At 49.9% G+C, this 18,732-nt stretch overlaps 1 protein-coding gene across 21 annotated transcripts in view; it reads left to right on the forward strand.

Moving 5' to 3' along the window:
• The window catches only part of Gramd1b (GRAM domain containing 1B), a 235,639-nt gene extending 217,637 nt beyond the window's left edge, over positions 1-18,002 (forward strand). For 8 of the 21 annotated variants that reach the window (XM_075966288.1, XM_075966290.1, XM_075966292.1 and 5 more), the window contains 12 exons: positions 758-873; positions 2,163-2,319; positions 3,423-3,612; positions 3,914-4,057; positions 5,031-5,149; positions 5,378-5,520; positions 6,732-6,835; positions 7,423-7,626; positions 8,389-8,479; positions 12,145-12,252; positions 12,529-12,646; positions 13,270-18,002. In XM_075966288.1, the coding sequence (XP_075822403.1) occupies positions 758-873; positions 2,163-2,319; positions 3,423-3,612; positions 3,914-4,057; positions 5,031-5,149; positions 5,378-5,520; positions 6,732-6,835; positions 7,423-7,626; positions 8,389-8,479; positions 12,145-12,252; positions 12,529-12,646; positions 13,270-13,359 (1,584 nt within the window). In that variant the 3' untranslated portion in view covers positions 13,360-18,002. The remainder of the gene's footprint in view (positions 1-757; positions 874-2,162; positions 2,320-3,422; positions 3,613-3,913; positions 4,058-5,030; positions 5,150-5,377; positions 5,521-6,731; positions 6,836-7,422; positions 7,627-8,388; positions 8,480-12,144; positions 12,253-12,528; positions 12,647-13,269) is intronic. The other 13 variants (XM_075966291.1, XM_075966286.1, XM_075966302.1 and 10 more) reach the window with 3 other exon arrangements.
• The last annotated feature ends 730 nt before the right edge of the window (positions 18,003-18,732 follow it).

The following is an 18,732-nucleotide window of genomic DNA, read 5'->3' on the forward strand; positions in this document are numbered from 1 at the left end:
TGTCAGGAGTAAGGCACCCGTGGCTTCCGGCACTTCTTCCTTTCTTTTCGGTCATCGGTTGCATCTATTTTTCTTACGCTCCTACTGTCTTTTCCACACACCTGGCACTGCCACTGTCTTCCCTTCTTTCCTCTCTATGACACAGTAGCTGTTTCTACCCATGATCTTCGTTTCTTTGACACGCCTTTGCTTCTCTCTGGAAATTGTATCCTACGAAAAGTTTTTCTCAGGACAGTGTTTTAAAAGAGGACAGATAGACGCCTCCTCAATAAGCAAACACTGGAAACTAGACGTAGGCTTGTACACAAATTGATTGCCCTTTAGAATGAAGAAGGAAATACTCAGGTTGTCAGGAGAGGCTGGGTTAATGACCTTTAATTTCTGGGGTGTTGCAAGACTGAGTCAGGGCACCTGTGGGCGTTCAGAGATAACTGTGGCCTTAGGTTAACATGGGTGCGGGAGGTAGGGTGCTTCCCATCTTCAGAAGGCCACTTAAATCCCACTCTGCAAAGCTCCATTGAAGGGGCAGGCAAGGGAGGCCCACATCCTTGATTTTGTTAGAGTCTACATTTTCAGGCAGGAGATTGGCATCTGACTGGGATGTCTGAGGTGGATGACATTGTCATAGAGATGTCCTCTCTATCAGTTAGGAAGAGAGGCCTCTGTCTTCTTTCCCTACAAGAGGAACAGAGCTTCTGTGCAGAATGTCAGGACCTGGGGGAGGGAGGGTCAGCATCAATGCTCTCATCTCTTGCAGCCCCTATGCCCCAAGGAGCTCTGGCATTTCGTCCACCAGTGCTATGGGAATGAGCTGGGTCTCACCAGTGACGATGAGGACTATGTGCCTCCAGACGATGACTTCAACACCATGGGGTGAGTGTGGCCTTGGGTGAGCGTCCCAAAGGATATGGGGATCAGAATGGAAATGAGGCCATCATTTGGAAAATGGTGTCTGAGTGTCACCCTACAGGAAACAGTGGAGGGAACCAGTTCTTCAGGCAGAGGGAATAGTAACAGGGCTATGGGGCTACAGAAGTGGTCAGAGACAGAGACAAGCCAGAAGGCCAAGGGAGCAGGGTCTAGTAAGTAGCCTTTTGGCCAACGTGGCATTCGGTATTAGGCAGAAAGGTATGGGCAGGTTTATAATAGACGGTTCATAAGTTCTGAGTTAACATCTAAACAGGACCAGTATGGCTTCTGTGCTGGAAATACATCCAAGTGGAGAACACGGGGACCTGTTCAAAGGTTGCTAGATGATAACTTAGAGGCTCCATAGTGGTGTGGTTTGGACCAGGAGGGTTGCAGTGGCTCCTGCAGTAATTAGATCCTTAATGTATTTTGAAGGATTCACTGATGGCTCAGAAACAAATTTCAGGTTTGGTTAAAATTTTGTTGGTTTAACTCTTTGGTGGAAAGGAGTTCCAAACAGAGATGGGGAATATTGTTAACAGAGGAGTTTTGAGATTAGAAGGTTGGTTTTAAGCAAACGGGGATGCCTGCTAGCCAAGAGGAGAGATCAAATAAACTTCTGAGGATGGTTGTTGGGCTTCGTGGGGAAGTTTGGGACAGGGCTATAAAACTGAGAGTCTCTCATGAGTAACCATGAGGTTGGTTAGCTCAGTCCTCCAAGTAGTTGAACATAAAAGGACATTCAAGGATTAGGCCTGGAAGCACTCAGCAAGAGCGGGGAGCAGAGAAAGGCACTCTCGAAGTGCCTCTGCTTCATTTGGAATGTACAATAAAGAGAAATTTGTTGTTTACGATCTATGATTTGGGCAGTACTACTGAGGGAATACCGTATTCAGAATCCAGTCTTCATAGCTGATGTTTGAGAAAGGAAGTATGTGCTCAGAGCCCAGATGTTAGATTCAGAAGATAGGCATGGGCTGGGATCCAACAGAAAAGAGTAGACATACACCTAAGGAGGGTGTCTAGTAAGGGTGGGTTTCAGATAGAAGCTTCAGGGTAAGGAGAGGTGGAATAAGAATAGAATGAGGCTTTGGGAGAGCTTTCTGGTTACCGTGAAATCCCATGCAAAGAAAAGAAGCAGGAAAGCCCGTAGGTTCAGATTGACGGACAGGCCTACGTTCTTAGACTGGCTGGTAGTCTCCTCCACGGAAACTAACCTGAGCTCACGGAGTGGGGTGGGGTGTCTTTTCCAGCTACTGTGAAGAGATCCCTGTAGAAGAGAATGAAGTGAATGACAGCTCATCCAAAAGCAGCATAGAGACCAAGCCTGATGCCAGCCCGCAGCTGCCCAAGAAGTCCATCACCAACAGCACGCTGACCTCTACGGGAAGCAGTGAAGCCCCTGTCTCGGTATGGGAGATAAACGCTGGGCAAATCCCTGCCCTGATTAGTGGCCATTGTCTCCTAGTTTAAACCCCACACGAGCTTCTAACCGGGAGCTGGGAAGTAGGAAGGGGTTCCACGTGGTCACCGTGACTAAGGGAACATCCTAGAATTTATTAGCTTTTAGTGCTAGGGTCTATTCCAAAGGCCGAGAGCTAGAACCTCTATGCCTTGTTTATATGATTAGGTTTGCATATGAGAAGTTGAAAAGTATTCCAGCTCTTCTCAGCGTATACCTCTTGGTGGACTACTCTAGGCAGCCTCTCTTTTTGGATACCTTTCTTAGGTCGTCCCCACACCCCTTCCTTGATCCAAAGTCAAAGTCACACATGAATATAGAACAATGGGACACATATTGCTTATTTATCTGTCGTGAATGTTTGTTGAGTTCCTTTGCAGTTTAGTTTCCTACTATGCTGAGGTTTATGGAAGCTATATAAATGTCTGTGAGGGCCTTTCTCCGCAGGAACATTGTTGCAGAGAAGCCAGAACTTTGCGGAAGGGTTAGGGCATATGTCAGCAAGAAGGGACTGGCTTCCTTGGGAAAGGGCTCTCAGAAAAGGGAACCTTTTATTCCACGTTTGGTGGCCAGGCTAACCAGCCTTAGAACAGAAACGCCATTGATGCCTAGCCTTCGTTTCGTCTTTCTGAGATTAGATTTAGAATACAGCTGATTCCCTTCTGGTGCCAATGAGAGAATGCTGCCCCAGACTTTCCTGGGAGGCCCCCTGAGATCCTGAGGAGAAGGGTGGCGTTTACAGGCATGCTGGCATTGGCTACAAGCAGGCTGCCATTGTAGCAGCATGGTAGGAATATAGCTCCAGAAAGGGCCTAGAACAGGAGTACCACTCGTAGACCAGTGTGCCATCTAAACGGCATGGCAAGGGCAGTGAGTTCCCTGTCCTGTGCTGCTCAGCACAGTCCCAGCGCCTGACCCCAGCCTGCTCCTGCACAGCTGTGCTGTGATTGGGATGACTTCTAAAGGCTGGGTTGTTCGCTGGTCTCCTCTTGAAGAGCTGATTCACAGAGAGGGACCCTAGTGGGTGGATGATTCTCGGTCTCCATTGCAGTTTGATGGCTTGCCGCTGGAGGAAGAGGTGATGGAGGGTGATGGGTCCCTGGAGAAGGAGCTTGCCATCGACAACATCATAGGAGAGAAGATCGAGATCATTGCACCTGTGACCTCCCCTTCGCTGGACTTCAACGACAATGAGGATATCCCGACCGAGCTCAGTGATTCTTCAGACACCCATGATGAAGGTGAGCCTCTGAATACATGTCTAGGGCACCTTGTCACCTCTCCACTGTGTAGCCTGAAAGGGACTGGCTTGGCCCTTGAGTCAGAATCTAGGTTCTGGATCTCAGAGCACACTCCAGAGCAGGGGCAGCTGGGGTCCCAGAGAAAGGAAGTGATTCAGGCAAAAGCAGTCGAGCCCACGAGCCCAGCCACCCTTCCCTTGGTGGTAGCACCCACGTTAGCCACAAAGATATCAATGCCGTTGGGATGGCACCACAGCTTCCTGTCCTCCTCGGTCGCTGCTTCATCCTCCCTTCTGTGCAGGAGAGGTGCAGGCCTTCTATGAGGACCTGAGTGGAAGACAGTATGTGAACGAGGTCTTCAACTTCAGCGTGGACAAACTCTACGACCTGCTCTTCACCACCTCACCCTTCCTCCGGGACTTCATGGAGCAGCGGCGCTTCTCTGGTCTGACCCGTGGACTGGCCCCTCCCTGACTGTCCATCCTTTTCTCCACTGTATACCCTCCTCCTCCTCCTCTTCCTTCCTGCCTACCTCTTCCCATATATCGTTCTTTCCCCAATGTCACTCTCCTCTCTCTGGCCTTCCATGATGCCACAGCTCCTCTAGGGTATTCTGGCCTGCTCTGTCACTGGTATTACAGGTTTTCATATGCCCACTGTCCACCAGACTCCAGAGATTTCCCAGGGAGCAGGCCCTGCCAGCTCTTTGTCCCCACAGGGCTCTGTGTCTACTCCAGGACATCTGTTCTGCTGTTTGGGAGGCACCCGCTGTACTCAGTGTGTTGCAATGGCTCATTCAGTCCTCAGCTGTGCCATGTGTGGGCCTTGGAGTTCCTGGCACTAGGGTGTTAGGAATCTGAACCCCAGGTTGTTATTTATCTGCCTGTAAAAAGGAGCCTAGAAGGGCTGAGAGAGGATTCGTATCTCATACCCTGGGGGCTCTTTCTTCTCTTCTCACTCTCTCACTTAGTTTTTCCCACAGCACAGATGTGACGTTGCCTAGCAGAGATGCCAATCATCCCCAGCTCAACAAAAGCTCTAGGCAACAGGGTGCCCTCTGCAAGGAGAGGCACCTTGAGGCCATGGGGTGGTCACACTCCCTGGGGATCTAATGCCCTTGCCACAGTAACTCCAATGTGGCCTGCACCCCCGCAGGTGGCCCCAAGACCTCTTGCCCCAGCTTGGAACAATCAGCATTCTGGAGCTGTCTGTAGAATTTCGGCAGTGCCACAATGGGCCTCTTTCTGCTCCAACTCCACCTCCTCTTCACCACCTCCCCCAGCTTTCAAACTCCTATTGGTTTCTGGGGAGGGGGTGACTGTGAGCATGGGGCAAGGAGTTCATTGGTGGGGAGATTCGGATGAGCGGAGTTGTGCTGTTCCCATCCCCCTCATCCCAGGGCTCTTCTCTCCCCTCAGATATCATCTTCCATCCGTGGAAAAAGGAGGAGAATGGAAACCAGAGCCGCGTGATCCTCTACACGATCACCCTCACTAACCCCCTGGCTCCCAAAACCGCCACTGTCAGGGAGACACAGGTGAGCATGGGGAGGAAAGAACCCAGCGAGAGAGTGTCTGAAAGGACTGTCACATCCTGAAGGATGAAAGCTGGACTGGGGAGATGCCTCTGCAGGTGGGCTTGGTTTAGTCCAGAGGCAGCAGCGTCCCACGAGCTCAGATGCTGCCAAGTCAAAGCGATGTCCAGGGGCAGGGGCGTTGGGAAAGGTGTTGTTCCTGTTTGGTCAATGGTGCTTCCCTCCCCACAGACCATGTACAAAGCGAGTCAGGAGAGTGAATGCTACGTGATAGACGCTGAAGTCCTTACCCATGATGTGCCATACCACGATTACTTCTACACCATCAACCGCTACACCCTCACCCGCGTGGCCCGGAACAAGAGTCGACTCAGGTGTGCCATGTGAAGGCTTGGGTGGGTAGAGGTGGGGGAAGGCATCCAAGCTGGGCAGTGCCCATTTGCTCACTGGGGAGAAGGGGAGCTAGAGTACTCACACTGCTGTGTCCTCCCTGGATCCTTCTGAGACTCAGCGCCTTCCCATCCTGACTTTACTGTTCTCTGCCCTGTATCCCTTGGAGCGCTCTGCATCTTCTTTGGAAGATTTTCCCCATGCCTACTGTTCATGATGTATGGCTCCTGTGGGCCTTTTAGGATAACTCAAGGAAATGAGTTAACCTCATTTATCAGAAGAGTAACTTTGTCAAGAATCATGCCCCCGATTCATACTGAAGCTTGCTTCTAGCAATAGGACCCTGTGCCCTATGTGATAGGATTGCCTATTGTTTCCCCTGCTGGCCAATGAGCTCCTAGAAACCTAACCTAATCCTGACTTCACAAAGCCAGTCGGCCTATGCCTCTCACAGTCAGATGAGGTTAGCTCTGGCTACGGTGATACCCACTCAGAGGAGGGGAGAAATAGAGGCCGTGACCCTGGAAGAAGCATGCAGTCTTATCGTAAAGTCGGCCCTCACACCCATCTCAAAGTCATCGTGGTCAATGGCAGCTAGACATTCGCAAGAGGAGCTAGCCTGTTCTCTATGAGGAGAGCCAGTGGTGGGTGGGAGCATAAGAAGACTCCGATCATGGCCATGTTCCCATTAGGCCTGGGGAAACGTAGCACCCCTGGTGAAGCAGAAAACCAGGACAAATGGCTTTGATGTGTGGAGGGGATTTTGCTGGGGAAGATCTACTGACAGATGCTCATACACCTAAGGGACAGGCAGCGAGCAAGGCTTTCCACGTGGGAGGGTAGAGCGCGATGCTCCTGCAAGAGCGATGGCAGTGGTATGGGCGGCAGTTGGGGGAGAGAAGACTCAGAAACAGGGCTTGAGTGTAGAGTAGAGCCAGGCAGGTGAGAAGACACTCAAGGTTGTGGATGATGAGAGGCACTAGAATTGATCCTTGGGTTTAAAATGGTTTTGACTTTTATTTCTACACTGGGAGGCTGCGGAGCATGTCCCGCCACCCCCATCCCCTACATACACATATATGTAGGCATTAGCAGTGGCAGAGTCACATAGCACTAACCTGTGATCGCCCATGCTCCGGAGCCTGTTTTCTCAGTACAGCTGACTGATCCTTGTTTCTAATGGCCTGCTCCTCAGGGTTTCCACAGAGCTCCGCTATCGAAAACAGCCCTGGGGCTTTGTCAAAACTTTCATTGAGAAGAACTTCTGGAGCGGCTTGGAGGACTACTTCCGCCATCTAGGTGGGTACCTCAGTCCTCACATCATCTAGCTTGAACCTTCCCTTGCTGGCCTAGACAGCTGCTCGCTGCCATTTGGGGGAATGGAAAGCCTGGAAACTTAGGAGGTCTCTGAGACCATAAATTGGTTTCACAGGGCCCCTACTTCTGTTCCTGAAATGAGCATCAAGTTTGGTATGTTTGGCGACGTGTATCCTCTAAGAAACTGCCATCTGTAGCTTTGAGATCGTTCAGGAGGGGCTGTGATTTTTGCCCACCCTCGAATGAACCTCAGATGTAGTGACACTGGCATTAAGTCATCTGATTAGAAGAAAGATCTGAGGGCATCTTTTTAGGAAATGTGTGATAAGTCATAAATTACATACTTGGAGATGTGAAAGTTGGGAACGTGGTCCTCTAAGCAGGATTAGGCCTGAAAATCTTTGGCATGGGCATCTTTGAGGGTAAGCCTCCCTCTGGGCCAGCTTCCCAGGGTACGGTCACAAAAATAGGGTACAGCGTACAGATACAATAGTACAGAGCTGCGTCTGGTAGACATTATGTTAGGTTGAAGCTATAGGTGTCTGACGTGGCTCTTTTGTGTCTGACAGAGTCTGAGCTAACCAAAACAGAGAGTACCTACCTGGCTGAGATGCACAGACAGTCACCCAAGGAGAAGGCCAATAAGTCTTCAGCGGTACGGAGGAGGAAGCGCCCCCATGCCCACCTGCGGGTACCTCACCTGGAAGAGGTGATGAGCCCTGTCACCACACCCACTGATGAAGATGTGGGCCACAGGATCAAGCACGTGGCAGGTATGGTTGTTCCAGGTGGGAATAGTTGTGTAGCTTGGCACTATGGGATGGAGCTGCATGCCTCTGTTGTGACACATATATGCACACCCGGTTTGCACCATGAGTAGAGTTTGTCACCTGTCCCTCATAGACCCACTCAGTGACTTCCTGCCTGTCCGGACTGTAGACTCTTCCTCTTTTTCTTCTTCCTATCATCTCTTTCAATTCTCATGTATATTCTCTGTCGTGGAAACCTGGGCCTCTCCAAGGGACCTGGAGACTCTGAGTCCAGTGTTTCACAGACTGTGCTTTGCACACACTTGTGAGTTTATCAGAGCTGTGAGGACTGGAGAAGACACTATTTCCCATGCGTTCCTCAGTCCAGCCTCAACTAGAGCACACCATTGTTATGTGCTTTAGATATACTGTTTGTGATTCATGTCCCATTTAAGCAGACCGATTGAGAAAAGTTACGTCTCACCCTGACATCATGCAGCTGGTTATAAGCTGGGAGCCCGCTGCCGCTAGCTTGTCTTCATCAGCCAATCATGTCTCTGTATTCTAGTTCCATAGCTATGTTTTCACGCTTGCTCAGTGATTATCTGCCCTAAGTCTTGACTTTGCGGACTTCACCCTCCCCCCCACCCCCCATGTTGTAGGGCTCAAGATGTGAGCTCAAGGTCACTGAAGGCATGTTGCACAGTTCCCTGATGATCTTGCTTGACCAGCACCCCGTCGGCAGTGCGTGGATTGTGAAAATGATGGCCTGTTTATTCTCCCCAGGTTCCACGCAGACGCGGCATATCCCCGAGGACACTCCCAATGGTTTTCACCTACAAAGTGTGTCCAAGCTGCTGCTGGTTATCAGCTGTGTGTAAGAGACTCCAGGTTCTTCTCCCTCCCTGGCTGCAACGTTTTCCTTCTCCGGCCTGGTGCAGGAGAATCATCCTCATCTCTCAAGCATTTGCTCCCCCTTACTTTTACCCCTCTCTTCTTTGTTCCTTGGTCTTCCAGTCCTCACTGGATCAGTTGCTTGGTCATTTGTCCTTTTCTGTTCCTTCGCATTTTCTCAGCACTTTTGCGTGTTAGCCTTCTAGGAGGAAAAAGGTGTATGTTCTGTCTGTGCCAAGTGGGCGAGTGAAGCAGAATGCTCAGAATCCCTCCTCAAGATAAATGCTGACTGACATAGGGATGCTTCAGGGCATCTTAAGAGTCCATTAATTTATAAGAGGTTCTCTTGAGTGTCTGCTCTGTGCCCAGCATGAGAGCCATACCCAGAGACCTCACTGGCAGGGTAGCCAGACAAAATCAATGGTCTCAGTCCAGGGAGACCAGATGCTTGTTTCAGTGTAGATGACTTATAATTAGCATGGCATTATTAAACCACAGGTTCGATACCTTGGACAGTTAAGTTGATCTAGAGAGATGAGAAGCCAAAAGAAATGAAGGCATAAACTAGGAGACCACAACTGTCCGGTGTGGGAGTCCTTGTCTTCAGTGCTCAGGACATGCTTAATTTGAATGAAAGGAACTCAGTGCGGCTAAGGACAGGTTTTCTACTTGGCTCAGCCTGCAGCTTGCATCCCATTGCTGTGAACCGGGGATGCGCCGTGGGAGTGTGGACGGCACAGGCGGATGGGAGGCATGGCAAATACGCACGTTGGTGCTCTACCTTCTGTATGTCAGGCACCAGACCTCCTTTGGGTCAGAGGCCCTTGCTCCTGTGGCCCTTCTGTACCTGTCCCTGAAGCAGCCTCAGAGAGATGTGAGGGGCATCTTTACTCTTGGGACACTCTGGGGGGAGAGATGTGAGGGGATGTCCTTACTCTCGGGACACTCTGGGGGAGACCACAAGCAGCACAGTCAGACCAGCACTGTGGTAATATGGTGAACAGGTTGACAAAAGGCTGAAGGAAGTGTGGGTGCTTAGAGTGATCTGCATCAGAGGGGCCACCAACCTGAAAGGGCTGAGTGGGTATGACAGGTCACAGATGGGCTTAGCAAGGAAGATCAGCTGCCTACAGTGACTACAGGTGCTCGTGCGAACAGAAACTTGGAGTTTAATTGAAAGTCGTCAGAAAAGACATGCCTCTACATGAGATAGAAAAAAAGAGCTGAACCCTGTCTCCTCCTACTTTATATTCCTCTCTTTGCCCAGTCATATCACTTCCTGTCTGTCTGTACAGACCTCCAGACCTCTATGGTTAACTAACTTGTGGCTAGCTCCGCCCTCTGATCTTCAGGCAAGCTTTATTTGTTAGAGCACAAACAAGATATCAACACCCACGCCCAAGTCCAAAAATGTCTGAGTTGCCATCAGTTATCTGGTTGAGGAGGCCAGACCTTTGCTGATGTGGGCTTGGCCCTGAGAAGGCAGAGGAAAGCTATAGATGTAAATGAGACCATCCATGTGCAGAGTATGACAATGGGGCCAGGGATACAGGGTACCGTGACTCCTTACAGGGGAAAGGCCTGGAGAACATAAGAAAAGTTCTTGCTAGTCCTGAAGACATAGCATGAAATTGAATGTCGGGCCGGGCGGTGGTGGCGCACGCCTTTAATCCCAGCACTTGGGAGGCAGAGGCAGGCGGATCTCTGTGAGTTTGAGACCAGCCTGGTCTACAAGAGCTAGTTCCAGGACAGGCTCCAAAACAACAGAGAAAAAGAAACCATGATAGATGGCAACAGTAGGGATGGAGACACTGTAAAACTCACTCTTCAAACACCAGTGTCATGTGACTCACGTCACTGTTAAAACCATGGAGGTACTGGATACTGGTGAGAAAGAGACTATACCCTCGCTTAGTTCTATGTTTATGCTCCTCTACACCTCAATTTTACTTAGAGGATGCCCTCTCGAGTGGGCCAACCCCACAGGCATCAGCTAACTCTGAGCCTTTGTAAGTTTAGGTTAGTCGGGCCTTCTGACTCAACGCCACGCACTCCAGGCTGGGCTTCTAATAGCCTGCATTTAGAACACACTGACACAGTGCAGCTTACCCGTGTCTAGCAGGCCCTTGCCACCACCCACCCTCCGTGTGGTGACTCAACCTCCCACCTCTTTGTCTCTGTTTGGCACACTTGGGAGTCTTCCCTCAGACAGCACATGGCCTTTACTTAAACCATCCAGGATCATATACACACACCCAAGTGTGCGGAGGTGTGTGGCACTTGCTGAGGGGGTGGGCACTTAGGTGATTCAGCATGTGCTGCTGACACAGTTAGGTGACAGTCTTGACACTCAACACCAACACTGGATGTTCTCACGGAGAGCTTAGGCTAGCCCTAGGGAACTGTAGCTGACGGAAGAGGGACACTTCTATCCGTGGGGCTGGGAAAACAAATCAGACGTCGGGCAGTACTTTTACACACTGGCTTTGTGTTCTAATAGAGGCACAGTCTAAGTTATGTTTGATTTCTTTCCTTTGTTGGCCCCTTTTCCACTTATGATTTGCCTTTGCAATTTGGCCATCTTCTCTCCTTCCTGTGTGTTCCCATCCTTTCCAAATCCTTTCACGTTAAGAACCAGCTGTTAGGGTGGGCCTCCTGCTAAAGCTTCTGTTCCTTTCCATCCGTAGAACAACCCCAGCAGGTTTAGGTATGACGTCCCTCGTGAGAAAACAGTTTCAGGATAGGTGAGAAACATATGGAAGGTCAAACAGATTTGTAAGTGACACACTCAGATTCACCCCAGTTCTGCCTGTTTCCGGGTCTTCTCCACATCCCTGCCTTTTTCTCAATCCCGTGAGCGTCTGTCACAGAATGGCCTAGTCAGCCACTGAGGTGGAGTAGAGGGAGTTTCCCCAGCCTCCTCGCTGGCATCCTTGGCATCCTTGGTCTGATTTGCTTTTGGCCCCCCGCCAGATAGTTGGTATAGGTACAGGGAGAAGACATTGTAGCCGCAGGGAGGTACCACTACCCATAAGTGCCACCCTTTGGGTATGGCATGACTTTGGGTTGATAGAAAATCTCTTGATTTAGCACCCATGGGAAACTGAGAGTCTGCAGCTGCTTTCCCTCCATCCTTCCTTGCCTGGCCGCCTTGTCTGTTGTGTCTTTGCTTCTTGTGTTATTTTTTTTCCCTCATAGATGCTCCCTTGCTGTCTGGCTCCATTGAAGTGCATTTCCTCCTTCCCCACACTCCTGTTTCTAACCTCTACCTCCTCCTCATTTTTCTTCCTTGCTCCCATTAGGATCTGTTTCAGGTACCAGCTCTACAATTGTTCCCTTTGCCTCATCGCTTTCCCCTCCACCTCTGTCTTTTTCCTCAGGCACCCAGATTCAGGTGCCTATGCCTCCCCTTCAGTGCCTTCAATACCTTTGCTTATGCCCCTCTCCATGGCTCTCCCACTGTCTCTGACCCAGTAGACTAGGTTGCTTCTCTTTCTCTGACCTGTGCCCTTCCAGCTTCCTCACCCCTTTCTCTGGAATGCTTGGGTTGGCCCAGCAAGCAGACACATGGTCTCATGGGTAGGCGGGGAGATCGCTGGCCCACATCTTATCTCATTGCTCTTGCTTTCCCCTGTATCTCCTTCCCAGTCTGGTGCTGCTGGTCATCCTTAACATGATGCTCTTTTACAAGCTGTGGATGCTGGAATACACCACACAGACCCTCACTGCCTGGCAGGGTCTCAGGCTCCAAGAAAGGTAACATTGGCCTCACCTCTTTGTCCCCACCTCAACCCTACCCATTGTCTGGGACTGCTCCATTGCCTGTGCTCAAGGACACCCCTTTGAGATGAACCGATAGGCCAGTTCTACAAATCCGTCCTTAGAGTTTCAGCTTAAGTTTCACAGCAGTGGGGCACTGACTGAGCAGAAGAGAGAGCACTCTGAGGTGGACTCTCTGTCCTTTGGGAGCAGAGACTAGCCCACTGAACATAGCTCCAGCTGTTGGGTACCACCCCTTCTTATACTCCACAGGTTACCCCAGTCACAGACAGAATGGGCCCAGCTGTTAGAATCCCAACAAAAGTATCATGATACCGAGCTCCAGAAGTGGAGGGAGATCATCAAATCCTCAGTGATGCTCCTGGACCAGGTGAGATGCTCACAGTCCCTCATCTTTAGGAGACCGGGCTCCTTTCCTTCTGTGCTGAGAAATGTCACCATGTTCCCTCACCACCATTTTGATGTCCTCTTCCTCTTATGCTGGTCTGTTCCTTGATTTGCTTTTAAAGCTATTCCTCAATGAAGTACTAGAAACACAAGCATCAATAATAAAATAAGAGATAGATTAATAGCCAGAGGGATGTAGGACAGATTATATATATCTGGCCAGGAGAAAAATAAGCATCTTGAGGATCCAAGTTGCAGGTCAAGAGAGTGGTAGTTTAAGGTGACTCCTTACAGTGACTGGATACTTATCACCAATAACCAAGCCCAAGGAATTTCTAGTGCTGAGGACCAGATGACCCCTTTCTGCCTTAGGCTGAGGCTCCTGAGAGCCACCTGTGTTTGGACTTGGTTTCCCTTGGTTCTGTGACATGGGCAGGGATGGGCCGCAGGTGGGTGTTGCAGGTGGGTGTTGCAGGTGGGTGTTGCAGGTGGGTGTTGCAGGTGGGTGTTGCAGGTGGGTGTTGAGGTGGGTGTTGCAGGTGGGTGTTGCAGGTGGGTGTTGTAGCTGCCCCGTTGTGGACACTCACTGAGAGCACTGTCTTCCAGATGAAGGACTCACTCATCAACCTTCAGAATGGCATCAGGTCCCGAGACTACACGTCTGAAAGCGACGAGAAGAGGAACCGCTATCATTGACAAGGCAGGACCAGGGGTGGCTGCAAGAGGCCTGTGCAATACATGTACATAGACCCTATAAATATATATATAAATATATATATATATACAGAATATAAATATATATTATATACAGATTTTAAAAAATGAGATAATGCCTATGTACCAGGGAGAAGGAGCGGGAACTCCCGCCCCCTGTGCCGGCCAGAGCAGCGTTTTCCCTCCACCATGGAGGGACCGAGGAGGGCAGGGACCACCTCTCAGCACCAACCTCCCCTGACCCTCCTCTTCCCATCTTCTGTTCCTCACCCCTTCCCTTGCTGGCCATTCTTGGCCCTTAGAAGGGAAATGTGGCTGAGCCAAAGTTAATGCCTGTGAAGACCCTTGGGTCTTCAAAGACGTTCCAAGAGGGCATTGCTTACGGTGCTTCATTCCCTAACCCTCTTTTGATTTGTCTCTAGAGTAAAAGAGAACCTGTTCTTCCCCCCCACCCAGTGCTTCCCCAGGCCTTCTCTTGGGAACAGGAAGAATGGAGAGGGCAGGAGCCCCATCCAAAGTCCCCCAGGAGACCATTGGTTAGAACCACTCTGAAAGCCAGGTGGCGAGGACTGTGAAGAGGCTGCATTCGTGGGGCTGGGCTGTGGGGCTGCAGGCTCCTCAGCTCTGGCATCTGAAGGGAATTCTCCTCAGCCACCCCCACACCTTCTTCTGTCCTGAGTAGGTTGTGGAACCCACAAGGGCTGGGACTTTCTAACTCTCCCACTCCCTTTCTCTCTGCTCTTCTCCCAGGCTGGCTCTGGAGAAGTGTCACTTTTTAGTGCCTAAAGTCCTATTGTTTCTCTGTGCCCTAAGAGCACATTGTTTCTTAGCCAGGGTGGAGCCTTTTTGACCTTGTTTAAAAAAACAAAACAAAACAAAAAACAAAAACCTCTTTTAGTGGTTATATAAACCAGTCAGGTCTGTGGCTCTAATTCTTTCCCTTTGAGCTGTGAGTTTGATGTCCAGGGTAAGTCAGGGTGTCCTAGTCCCTCCAGGCTTTAGGAGACAGAGAACATTCTAGAAACATGGGTTACAGGGCTTGCCCAGAATCTCATATGAGTAGTGAGCATAGTAGCCAAGCCACTGAGAGGGCTAACAGCATCCTTAACTCTTGGTAAAGAACCAGTGTTAGCAATAGAGGCAGTTGTGTGGGGAAAATGTGTGAGCCACCAGAGGGAGGATTTGGCACAGATGCGTATGTTTGGTTAGGGAGAGGCCACCTCAGTTCTGTTTCTTAGGTTTAGGAGTGGCAGCTCTGATGGGTATGTGTGTGCAAATCTCTTTATAATCTCTGGCCCCAATGAGCTATAAAGTCACCAAGAAATAAAAGGAAGATGCTACGTTAGGAACTTGAGCCAGTCAGGGCCAGGCCTTCTTAATGTTAGCCCATCAGGACTCAGGCTTTTACATGATCTCAAGGGGCCCTTCTGGGCAGATTCATCATCCTCCCTTCGAGTGTCTCCTGCTCTTCCATCAGATGACTCAAGGACCCCTGCCAGCCCCAGGCAGAACTCATGTTGGTCCATAGTAGTAAATAAATACTTCCAGGTTCTCTGAGCTGGCCACTTCTCAAGTCCAGAGGAAGACAGAACCACAGATTTCCCAGAGCATCAGTACAAAGGGAGCAAGACGGTGCTGGTTATCGACACCAAAGAGAAAGTTACCTTCTCCTCTTAGCATTGTCAGAGCATTCCATCTGGGCAGTGAAGGAAAGAAAGGCATTGATATTGCAGTGTCCTGGAGAAATAGGCCTTGGTGTTTCTTGAAGGGCAGAATCAGAAAATAGGATATAACCCTGGATCAACCTCTGATGACGGGAGAAGAAGGCTCAGTGCCTAGCTAGCATCACTAGCTCTTCCGGGAAAGCAGGGGTGAAGAAATGCATTCAGTGTTCCTTTAGAGTAGGGTTTTGAGGGCTTTGCTGGTGATGATCTAGACCCACGAGCCCTGAGACAAAGAAGGGAGAATGGTCCCATTTGAAATGGCTAGGCAGTTTCCTCTTGGAATAGCCAGAAGCTAAAAGTATTCCCAGAAACTTTTTTAAAACAAAATTGGAAACTCCAAATTTATTGCGTTTGTCGTTATTTACTTATTCAGATGAATTCAAAGGTATTCACTGGGGGTGGTGAGGAGCCAAGTAAAGTAACAGAAGCCCTGACTACAGAGAGCTGCTTTTCTTTGGCCCCCAGGATCATTTAGAGGAGGAAAACCCCTGATTTGTCCTAGAGAGCCTTCTGTTTTCTGATGGACCCAGATGATATATGTGTGAGGAATAACCCCCAGGATACTAGCTTTCCTGTGAGTTGCTTTTGTCTTAGCTTGGGCTTTTAAACCAGGAAGAAACCAACAACTCAGTTTGTTCCCAAACACAACCCCCTCCCCACCCTTAGTCAATACTTTGTGAGAGAGAAGGGAACTCATCCTTTAGCAACCAAAAGCAAGTGCCCTGGACGATAGCCCAGCAAATAGCTAGCTGTCTGCAGGAGGTCATGGAAGCTGGCATGCCTTGGGTGCCTTCTTCCAGCTGGCAGGTTTTCTCTGTTTGTCCGTTGTAGATATGTATTGATCTTTCTGTATGGATTTGTAGGCAAGACAGTCAAGTGCTTTCGCTGGACCAAGAGTGGCGAGATCTGGGCTTCAGTTTTGACTGTGCTGTTGGAAAGTTGTGCAGCCTTGGTTAAGTCCCCATCACCGAGCTTCACGATCCACTTGTCACAGAAGAGGATCAGCAAATGACCTCTAATGTGGGGTCTAAGTTTGACCTTGACTCCGAGATTAGACCAGAGACTAGTGAGATGTGGAGTTCCCAATTCTGAAAGCTGTCCCTCCAGGGCAGGTGAGCTTCGCTCTTGACTAGGAGGTCTAGGGGATCCCAGTGGCAGGGATAGCCTTGCTCAGCGTTAACCCAGGAGAACGTTCCTTTCTCCTTTGGCCTAGGTTTAGTTTGGAGTTGGTTTATGCTTAGAGGAGGATAATGGCAAGAAGTGTATCATTTTGGACCGAGTCCATCTTCCATCTCCAGGCACTGTGAATCCTCTCTACTGTTCATCCTCCTTCCTCACTGACGGAAGACACAATGGGAAGAAGCCATTCCCAGTTCTAGAACTTGTGTTTTGCTCAGCCAAAACCCTGATGTGGTTTGCATAAATTAGGAAACTTCTGCTAAAATCCTTGGCTTGCCTTTGGGCCCTGGCATCAAGGAGTGGGGAGCACCGGGGAACCTCAAGAAGAATTTGCCACAAGTGGGTTCTCTCCTTGTCCATAGCCCCTCACCTATGCTGGGACTGGCCTACTGTTATCATAGGCGCCATCTGTAAGATGAGGTGTTGGGGACATGACTGGCTAGGGGAAGACTCTTTCTGGACAGTTGTGCTCCCAGAAGGGTCCTTTCTGGGCCATACCATCCCGCTTTCTTAGCTCTGCAGGGCAGCCAAAGCCAGCCCTTCTCTCTAGGGCCTAGGAGAAATAGCGCTCTTCTCTCTTCCTCCAGGTGGCAGGGCTGTGGTGGCCCTTCCTACACACCTGGACTCTGCCTGCCCTCTCCAGGACTCTCTCCCTCACCCCAACCCCACCCCTGTCTCTAAGCTATGGGGCAATCATTCCCATTTTCCCTTTGCTGTTCTCTACTCTCGTCCCTCCACCCCCGCCTCACTTCAGCAGGCTGGCCCTACGCCCTTCCATCTCCGAGTCTTCTTCCAGAAGATGCATTTGGGTCTCAGAGGAGTGTTTTCTGGAAGGCCATCTTTCCACATCCCTGCATTCCTGATGTGAATCAGGGATTTGCACTCGGTGTAGAGAGCCTCCTCTCCCACCTCTCTGCCCCACCTCGTTACCTCACTCCTGCTCCAGCCATTGTGATGGGCTCAGCCAGCCACCTGTTCTGATGTGCCGTGCAACAGCTCAGGGGTCTTGTGACTTGGAGGTCCTCAGCAGGCCTGGGAGCCCGGATTGGAGCCTTGGCTGCCGGTGAGATGCACTTACCTGCCAAGATTTGCTGATGCCAGACTATCTCCCCAGCATGTGAATGCTAAATGGACATTGTCATCTCTGCCCTTTGGTCCTCCTTGCTTCTCTCAATACAATAAGACACCTCAGAAGCAAAATGGCGGCCCTTGCTCCAGGCAGGACATCCGGCCGTCTGGGGAGTTGGCCCTGGGCTTCTGTGTTGTGTGCAAAGACTGCACAGTCACTTTTGCCAACAAGAATGTGTGGCACCCCACATTTCCTCACCTTGCACTCTAGGGCCAGACCACTCTCTGCATGGACCAGACCCCCAAACCCATGGTGCTTTTTTTCTCCCCTCACTCAACCTAGACCCTGAGGTGGGGAGAGATGGATATTTCCGACATGGGGTGGAATAGGGTGAGGTAGAGGGAGCAGCACCCAGCACCTGCACTGGACCACAAGTGGGAAAGAACACGGGTTGCTTGCAGTTGAGTTGTCTGGCCGTCTGTATTGGGATTGATAACTGTACTTTGCCTGGCGCTGTGCGCAAGGTCTGAAAACTTCCTGCTAGTCCTTAGAAACATACAAGGCTACCCAGCAAAATCTTAATGTAAAGTAGCTAGAGCCATGGAAGTCCAGTCTGAATTAAAGGAAAAAAGTATTGAATTACAAATAATAAATGGTTGTGTGTGTTTATTGCTTGGTCCATCGGGAGTCCTCATCCCCAGGGTTTATGATGTCCCTAGATAGGCTCAACAGCAAGGCATGAAGTCATGTGTTGCCCACATACAAGCCTCCATCTTAGGAAAGGAAACAGCCTGAAATAATGGAATGGCTAGGTTTCTGAATTTTTGTTTTTTATTTAGTAAATGTTTGTTATTATTTTTGACACGTTCATACAGGCTTACAAAGTGTATTGCCATCATATCCATCCCCATTGCCCTCTCTTATCTCCCTCCTACCCATGCTTGTTTCCCCTCCTACCTTCATGTACTTTTGTAACTCACTGGGTTTAATTAGGTTGTTTATATAAGCACAGGAAGGGGGGGCTGCTTGCTGGAGCCAGAGCAACTTGTTAGGGGTTACACCACTGAGGAAAACACCCCTCTCTCCTCAGGAGACCCTCAGAGAGGGGTAGGACCTCAGGAGCTCCTATCCCATCTACGATAGAATGAATGGCCAAGTCCTGGTTAGGCCTTAAACAACTGCTATGTCGTCATGATCAATTTCTGTCCTCTGGATCCTACACTTGTTCTACCCCTTCAGCGTTCCAAGAGCCTTGGAGGGGGAGAGTTTTAACTGTCCTACCTGAGCACACTCATGTGTCACTCTTAACCATTAGTGTGGCCACGAGTCCCATCTATCATTTCAATCGTTAGTGTTTAGGGATAATGTCTTTTATAAAGAAGT

This window comes from Microtus pennsylvanicus, chromosome 3 (genome assembly GCF_037038515.1).
Source record: "Microtus pennsylvanicus isolate mMicPen1 chromosome 3, mMicPen1.hap1, whole genome shotgun sequence".
NCBI classification, from domain to species: domain Eukaryota; kingdom Metazoa; phylum Chordata; class Mammalia; order Rodentia; family Cricetidae; genus Microtus; species Microtus pennsylvanicus.